The sequence below is a fragment of the Mauremys reevesii genome, linkage group 24 (assembly GCF_016161935.1).
Source record: "Mauremys reevesii isolate NIE-2019 linkage group 24, ASM1616193v1, whole genome shotgun sequence".
Taxonomy (NCBI): Eukaryota; Metazoa; Chordata; order Testudines; family Geoemydidae; genus Mauremys; species Mauremys reevesii.
In genome coordinates, this window is record NC_052646.1 from 16,192,614 (window position 1) to 16,200,709 (window position 8,096).

At 63.0% G+C, this 8,096-nt stretch overlaps 1 protein-coding gene across 2 annotated transcripts; it reads left to right on the forward strand.

Annotated features, from left to right (window-relative positions):
- The first annotated feature begins 1,767 nt into the window (after positions 1-1,767).
- On the forward strand, positions 1,768-7,230 carry TMEM147 (transmembrane protein 147). Of its 2 annotated transcripts, XM_039513624.1 has the most exons (8): positions 1,768-1,886; positions 2,234-2,379; positions 3,189-3,258; positions 3,590-3,655; positions 3,762-3,898; positions 5,217-5,301; positions 6,150-6,271; positions 6,938-7,230. In XM_039513624.1, exons 2-8 carry the CDS (start codon positions 2,303-2,305, stop codon positions 7,056-7,058), a joined length of 678 nt encoding a protein of 225 aa, XP_039369558.1. In that variant the 5' UTR covers positions 1,768-1,886; positions 2,234-2,302; the 3' UTR covers positions 7,059-7,230. The 2 variants fall into 2 exon arrangements, with proteins under 2 accessions (XP_039369558.1, XP_039369559.1); XM_039513625.1 differs by lacking the exon at positions 2,234-2,379 and having other exon boundaries at positions 1,833-1,886.
- The last annotated feature ends 866 nt before the right edge of the window (positions 7,231-8,096 follow it).

Sequence of the window (8,096 nt, forward strand, 5' to 3'; positions counted from 1 at the left end):
AAGGAGAAAACAGGCTGGGTTAGCATAGCCCTCCTGCTCTAACCACTAGACCCCACTCCCTTCCCACAAGTGGGGTTAGAACCAAGGAGTCCTGGGGCCCAGCTCCCCTGCTCTAACCACTAGACCACAACCCAACTCTCCTGTTATTTTCCTCTTCAAATCTAGGCCAGGTGAGCTGATTCAAATGGCAACGCCAGGCTGCCACCCAGTGGCCAATGTGGCTATGACAGGGAGGAAGAGCTGCTTCTTCAGCAAGGTCACCCTGCGTGGCATCAGCCTTGGGCTCCCAGGCTGCGTGTGATCCACTTAGGAGTTGACGTCAGCGGGAAGTGAGGCTGAGGACACCAGCCAGGGCGTGTGGAGCAGGGACGCGGGGTGGGGACGTGCACAGATGGCCGCGCGGGGCCTAGTCTCAGACCTCGCGGCCGCTTGGGAAAGTCCAATTCCAGCCCTGTAGCGCCCGTGTGAAGCTGCAGTGGGGCGACCCGGCTGGGGCATCGGCAGCCTGGGGGCTTGGGGTCTGGGAGCAGCTAGAGGCTGCAGCTGAGATGCCAGTGGGCTGGACCCTGCCCAGATGCAGCCAGAGACAGGCCCTGCCCCAGCTGAGATCAGGGCCCCGTCGTGCCGGGCGCTGCCCAGCCAGAGCCAGGCCCTGGCCCTAGATGTCACAATCTCCATAGGAAGGGATGATTATGGTGCCCATTGTACTGACAGGCAAACTATGGCCCCCAAGAGATGCAGTGACTCTCCTAAGGTCACAAAAGCAGCCTGTGGCAGAACTGAATAATGAACTGAGATGTCCGAATCCAGGGTCTTAACACCAGCTCAATCCTAGCTGCCAGGGGAGAGTCCCTCTCCCCCACAGCACAGCGCCCCCTTGAGCTGTGCTGGGACATCAGGGGCAGTCCTGGCGGCCAGGGCAGAGCCCCCCACCCCGCTCCCTGTAGCACAGAGGTTGTGGGGCAGACCTGACTCCAGCCGGGGATTTATGGCAGCCTGCTGGGAGGAGCTAATTGCAAAGGGCGTGAATCTAACTAGAGGGGCGGCAGCAGGGGACGGTGCCTCTGCCACCCTCTCATCCCGGCTCCGGATAAAGGGCTCAGAGAAAATCCCAGCCGCTTACGCAATGGGATTAGGCACAAAGGCAGGGAAACCCTTGGAGCCGCTGGATGCGGCAGTGAGGAACATCTGGCCGGGCTGCCCTGGATTGAGCCACTTATGGGGGTTGGGGGAAGGGGAAATGATTGTTTAATAACCCCTTATTGTCCCCTGGATCTGGCTTCCACAGACCCCTTTTAGCTTCAGGATGTGGAGTGTAGGCAGAATTCCAGTGCCGGGGATGGAACCCAGGCGTCCTGGCTCCCAGCCCCCCCCCCCCGCTCTAACCACCAGATCTCCACTCCCTGCATAGACCCCAGGAGTCCCGACTCCTCCTCCTCCCCTTCTCAGACCCTACTACTATTATTAATACCTCCCCATGCATAGTGGGGAGCCGTAGTCCTTATGGCTGAGGAAGCGGGCTGGAAGACTACAGCTCCCATAGTGCACTGCTGCCAGCTCTTGCTGCGTCACGGGAAATGTAGTCCAGTGACCGAGTGACTAGAACTCCCATGCTGCCCCGCTCGCCATACTGGGTGCACAGCCTCATGGGAGATGTAGTCCAATGGTACTGTGACCGTTTCTGATTCCCATAGAGCTTTGCTCCCAGACCAGCTGGGTGCGCGTTGCATCTTGGGTGTTGTAGTCCAATTACCCAGTTAGGCCAATAGAAAGGCTGGTCCAAGGGAAACTAGTAACTACAGCTCCCAGAGTGCACTGGGGCAGGGCAAGAGTCTATCCACCTTGCTGCTCAGTGCGGCGCATGTGCTAGGGACTGGTGGGGTCTAGTGAGTATCAGGGTCTGGGAGCCCGGACTCCTGGGTTCTGCCCCTGGTTCGGAGGGGGGTCAGAGCAGGGTGGGCTGGGAGCCAGGGCTCCTGGGTTCTCTCCCTGCCCCCGGGAGGGGTGTGGGGTCTGGGGGGTTAGAACAGGGTGGGCTGTGAGCCAGGACTCCTGGGTTCTCTCCCTGCCCCCGGGAGGGGTGTGGGGTCTGGTGGGTTAGAGCAGGGTGGGCTGGGAACTAGGACTCCTGGGTTCTCTCCCTGCCCCCGGGAGGGGTGTGAGGTCTGGGGGGTTAGAGCAGGGTGGGCTGGGAACCAGCACTCCTGGGTTCTATCCCCGTCATTCTCCCCAGGCAGGATCCGGGTGGTGCCAGACGGGCCCCCCACCCCACCCCCACACTGATCCTGGCGCCAGCGCAGCCATGACCCTCTTCCACTTTGGCAACTGCTTCGCGCTGGCCTATTTCCCCTACTTCATCACCTACAAGTGCAGCGGCCTGTGAGTGCCCGGTCCGGGGTCTGTACTTACGGGCACGGGCTCTGCCCAGCTGGGGAGGCAGGGTTCGGGGTGCAGCGATGTTCCCGGGTGAGGGGGGAGGGCTGGGCTGGGGATACTGCCTGGGGGGCAGGAGACGGGTAGATGGGTCCATGGAGCAGAGCAGGGCTGCGGGAAGGGGGTGGAATACCGGGGTAGATGGGCTGAGTGGGCAGGATACCGGGGTAGATGGGCCCCTCGGGCTGAGCGGGGCAGGATACTGGAGTAGATGGGCCCCTGGGGCTGAGTAGGACAGGATATACTGGGGTAGATGGGGCCCTGGGGCTGAGTGGGGTGGTGGGTGAGATACAGGGGTAGATGGGCGCATGGGGCTGAGCGGGAAGGGGGTGGGATAGTGGGGTAGATGGGCTGAGCGGGGCAGAATACCGGGGTAGATGGGGCCCATGGGGTGGTGGGTGAGATACTGGGGTAGATGGGCGCATGGGGCTGAGCGGGGAGGGGGTGGGATAGCGGGGTAAATGGGCTGAGCAGGGCAGGATACAGGGGTAGATGGGGCGCATGAGGCTGAGTGGGATGGTGGGAAGGGGGTGGAATACCGGGGTAGATGGGCGCATGGGACTGATCGAGGTCTTGGTGACACCCCTGCATTGTTTGGGCTGGTGGGTTCCTCCCTCTGCCATGAACTTGCTTTTGCTCCTGGGACTGCAGGGGTGGCTGTGGGGGGAGGGATTGGATTGTCCTGGGTTGGGAACATTATTGGGGGGGGGCATCTCCACATGCCCCCAGCTGATCTCTTCCCCCCTCCCCTGCAGGTCGGAGTATAACGCTTTCTGGAGATGCGTCCAAGCTGGGGCTACCTACCTCTTTGTCCAGCTCTGCAAGGTGAGGGGTGCGTCTGTCACCAACCTCAGGGCTGCGGGCCAGGACTCCTGGGTTCTCTCCCTGACTCAGGGAGGGGAGTGAGGTCCAGTGGTTAGAGCAGGGGGGCTGGGAGCAGGACTCCTGGGTTCTCTCCCTGACTCAGGGAGGGGAGTGAGGTCCAGTGGTTAGAGCAGGGGGGCTGGGAGCAGGACTCCTGGGTTCTCTCCCTGGCTGTGGGAGGGGAGCAGGCCGGAAGCAGAATGAGAGACTACATGGGCCTATTGACGTGGTCTGGGGAGTGCTGGGCCTGTTGCTGTGACGTTGTGTCGTCTCTCGTTGCTTTTCATTCCAGATGCTGTTCTTGGCCACTTTCTTTCCCACCTGGGAGGGTGGAGCCGGGGCTTATGATTTTGTGGGGGTAAGTTCAACGTGGGGACGGGGTGGGGGGGAGAGCCCAGGGCTGGGCTAGCAGGGGGTTGTGGGTGGGGAGTGAGGGGCACCGTTTAACCCCGCGTATTCCCCAGGAGTTCATGAAGGCCACGGTGGACCTGGCTGACCTGGTGGGGCTGCACCTGGTGATGTCGAGGAATGCGGGGAAGGGCGAGTACAAGATCATGGTGGCAGCCATGGGATGGGCCACGGCCGAGCTCGTCATGTCCAGGTGGGACCCGCCGGGCCGGGGCTTGGATGGGAGACCTCCCCTGGCGGCCAAGCCTGGCCCCTGTGTGGCGCTAGGGGGCGCCGTGCTGCAAGGGGTGGGGCAGGGCCTAAGTTCCCTCTAAGCTGCGTGGCCGCGCAGCAGCCTATGAGAGATGCCCCTCCCCCAGCCCCGGATCTGCCTCTGTGCCCCTCCCCCAGCCCCGCTCCGGACCGGAGCTGCTGCGGTGGGGAGAGGTGTCTCTCCCCCCCGGCCCCCAGCCCAGGTGCTGCTGCAGGGAGTTCTCTCTCCACACCATAGCCTGGGGCAGCCTGCACCCCAACCCCCCAGCCCCACCCCAGAGCTCGCAGCCCCAGCTGGAGCCCGCACCCCCTCCCACACCCCAACCCCCTGCCCCAGCCCTCGTCCCCAGCCCCACCCCAGAGCCTGCACCCCCAGCTGGAGCCCTCGCCCCCCTGCACCCCAACCCTCTGCCCCAGCTCTGAGCCCCACACCCCCAGCTGGAACCTTCACCCCCACACCCCAGCTCTGAGCCCCTCATCCCCAGCCAGAGCCTGCAGCCCCAGCCGGAGCCCTCACCCCTCTGCACCCCAAACCCCTCATCCCCACCCCCGAGCCCACATCCCCAGCCAGAGCCCAGCCCCCAGCCCTGCACCCCTCATCCCTGATCCCATCCCAGAGCCTGCACCCCCAATCAGAGCCCTCACCCCCCCGGAACCCCAACCCATTGCTCCAGCTCTGAGCCCCTCATCCCTGACCCCATCCCAGAGCCCGCACCCCCTGCCGGAGCCCTCACCCCCCCTGCACCCCAACCCGCTGTCCCAACCCTGAGGCTCTCATCCCCGGCCTCACCCCAGAGCCCGCAATCCCAGCCCTGAGCCCCCTCCCACACTCCGAAGCTCTTGGTCCCACCCCTGCTACATGAATTTTGTTACATGCTCTAATATGGAGGTGACGTGTCACAGGGTCATGTCACACGTCCCCTCCAGATTGGGGCACATAACAAATTTAATTCCCCACATGGGTGGGAAAAATCAAACGGAACATTGGTGAGGACTCTCCCTGCAGTCAGGGCTGGCCCCAGTTCCCCATCGCAGCACTAGGGGGCGCTGTGCCACAGTGAACAGTCCCCGACTCAGGGCCCTATGAAAGGTCACTGGGACAAAGGATTCTCCTTCGCGTCCCGGCCTGATGTTCTGTGCGGCTGTTCCCCAGCAGCCCCAGAGCTGGCTGCATCTCAGTGCTGGACGAGCACTCCCTGCCTGTCCCAGCTGCGGTGTTTGGGCTGAGCAGCCGCCAACCCTCCCTGTGTCTCTGTCAGGTGCATTCCTCTCTGGGTGGGAGCCCGCGGCATTGAGTTTGACTGGAAATATATCCAGATGAGCATCGACTCCAACATCAGTCTGGTGAGAGCCCCTCTACTGCTGCCTGGGCCTTCTGCTGCGAGCTTCCCCGGGACAGTGCCCCAGCCCCGAGGAATGGGGCATGCCGGTGCTGTGAGCTTCCCCGGGACAGTGCCCCAGCCCCAAGGAAGGGGATGCTCTGGCGCTGCGAGCTTCCCCGGGACAGTGCCCCAGCCCCAAGGAAGGGGATGCTCTGGGGCTGCGAGTTTCCCTGGGACAGTGCCCCAGCCCCAAGGAAGGGGATGCTCAGGGGCTGTGAGCTTCCCCGGGACAGTGCCCTAGCCCCAAGGAGGGGGACATGCAGGTGCTGCGAGCTTCCCCGGGACAGTGCCCCAGCCGCAAGGAATGGGACATGTCGGTGCTGTGAACTTCCCCGGGACAGTGCCCTAGCCCCAAGGAAGAGGACACTCTGGCGCTGCGAGCTTCCCCGGGACAGTGCCCCAGCCCCAAGGAAGGGGACCCTCTGGTGCACAGTGCCCCAGCCCCAAGGAAGGGGACATGCCAGTGCTGCGAGCTTCCCCGGGACAGTGCCCCAGCCCCAAGGAAGGGGACACTCTGGTGCTGCGAGCTTCCCCGGGACAGTGCCCCAGCCCCAAGGAAGGGGACATGCCAGTGCTGCGAGCTTCCCCAGGACAGTGTCCCAACCCCAAGGAAGGGGACACTCCGCCCTGCGAGGTTCCTTGGGACCGTGCCCCAGACGACGTGGGGTGGGGAGTGGACAGATTGGTGCCGTGATCTTCCCCCACGCAGTGCTCCAGTTGTGGGCGGGGCGAGGACCCTGGTGCTGCGATCTTCCCCAGGACAGTGCCCTGCTCACTCTGACACATTCCTGCCCTGCGTCCCCTCCCCAGGGTCACTACATCGCCATGGCAGCCCTGGTGTGGATGTTCACCCGCTACGACCTGCCCAAGCGCTACCGCCTGCCCCTCACCCTGCTGCTGGGCCTCAGCGTCTACAAGGCCTTCTTCATGGAGTGAGCGCTGGGGGCGGGGCCTTTGGGGGCGGAGCCGCGTGGGGCACAGGGCTGCAGGGCCATTGGGGACGTGGCTGGAGGTGGGGATCTGGGGAGGGTGGCCGGGCCGGTCAGATTGGGAGGTGAGTCGCAGCTGGAGGGGGGACAGAGACCTAGGTGGGGTGCAGGGGCTGGCAAACAGGCCCAGGTTCCCGCTGGACCTGGCTGGGTCAGGGGGAGGATCTAGGGGCCGGGGCTGGGGGGGGATTATCTGGGCCGAGGGCCTGGCTGGGGGAGTTGGGTTGTCTTGGGACAGGTCCCTCCAGAGACGTTTGGGGCCCCTGAAATCATATGTGCTGGCGTTCCCCTCCCTGCCTTTGCCCTGGGACAATCGCAAACCCCACATCTCCCCACCCCGCCCCGCCCTTGTTCAGGGTCGACATCTTGATTTCCCGCAGACGGCCATGAACTGCTCTGTCGAAAATCTTCCTCAACCTTGACGGTCTCCATTGCAGCCCACGATCTCGCGGCGCCAGGCGCTGTACGTTCACAGAGCGCTCCCCCCCGTTCCCTGTTGCTGATGGGGTATGGGGACATTGCGGTGCTGTGAGCTTCCCCAGGGCAGTGCCCTAGCCTTGGAGTTCCTGCTAACTCACGTCTCTGCCCGTCCCGCTCTCTCCTCTCCAGATCCTTCGTTCACGTCTTCCTGCTGGGCAGCTGGACGGCGCTGCTGGTCAAAGCTGTCATCACCGGCTTCCTGGCGCTCAGCTCCCTGGGTCTCTTCGTTACTTTGGTCCACGGAAACTAATTGCCCCCACCCTCACCCCGCCAGGGATACTCTCAGCTCTGCTACCTAGGGACCTTGGGGATGGCTAAACACCCGGTTTCGCTGCCCACCGCGGCACCGGATCCGATCCATGTTGGATCCACCAGGACAAGGGTCAGAATAAACCTCAGCTGTCGGGTTTTTTTATTTTCAACATTTTTTGTGTGTGGTATTTGGGGTATGGAGGTGTCTTTGTGTCGCTGCTGCCCCCTGCTGGAGGGGATGAGGGGGGTGTGTGTGTGTTGTGTGTCCGTCCTTCCCTCCCTCCCTGCTGCCCCCTGCTGGATGGGATAAGCCCTGCTCTGTCTCTCTCTCTCCCTGCTGGAGGGGACGAGCCCTGCCCTGTGTGTGTGAATGAGTGTGCCGGGCTCCCTGTATCTCTCAGGGTGGGAATTGACCCAGGTCTGCCCAGCTCAGCAGAGGGGGCCAGATCCAGCGCGAGATGGTGAACACCAAAGCAGGGGTGATTACAGTACTGGGGTGGGGTGGGGGTGGCTGGAGACAGCTCTTGGTGGGCACCATCCCAGCGCCGATGGGTCTGTGAGGCTGGGGGAGCCCCCCCCAGGGGACGGGGAGCCCAGCACGGCAGGGGACGGTCCCACTCCCCTCCTGGGTGGAATAGGCTGGCAATAGGCTCGGGTGGATTGATTTAAATCATCAATTTTAATCAGGATTCAAATCGGCGAGCGCAGGAACCCGGCACCGTAACCGTAACGTAAACCTGGCTTCCCAGTTGCGCTTTCTAGTGATTTTTTTCTAAGGAAACCCTGAGCCTCCTTAGCAAGTAACCATGAAAACCCAGTCATTGCAATGGGACTCAGAGCCCATCCTGGCCAGGACCCAGTAACCCCAGCCCAGCCCTGACGGGGCTTTGTCCAACCTGGTCCCAAGAACCTCCAGTGACGGGGATCCCACGGCCTCCCTTGGCCACCGATTCCAGAGCTGAACTCCCCTGGGCGTTCGGGAGTTTTTCCTAATAGCCAACCTCCATCTCCCTGGCTGCAGGTTAAGCCCATTCCT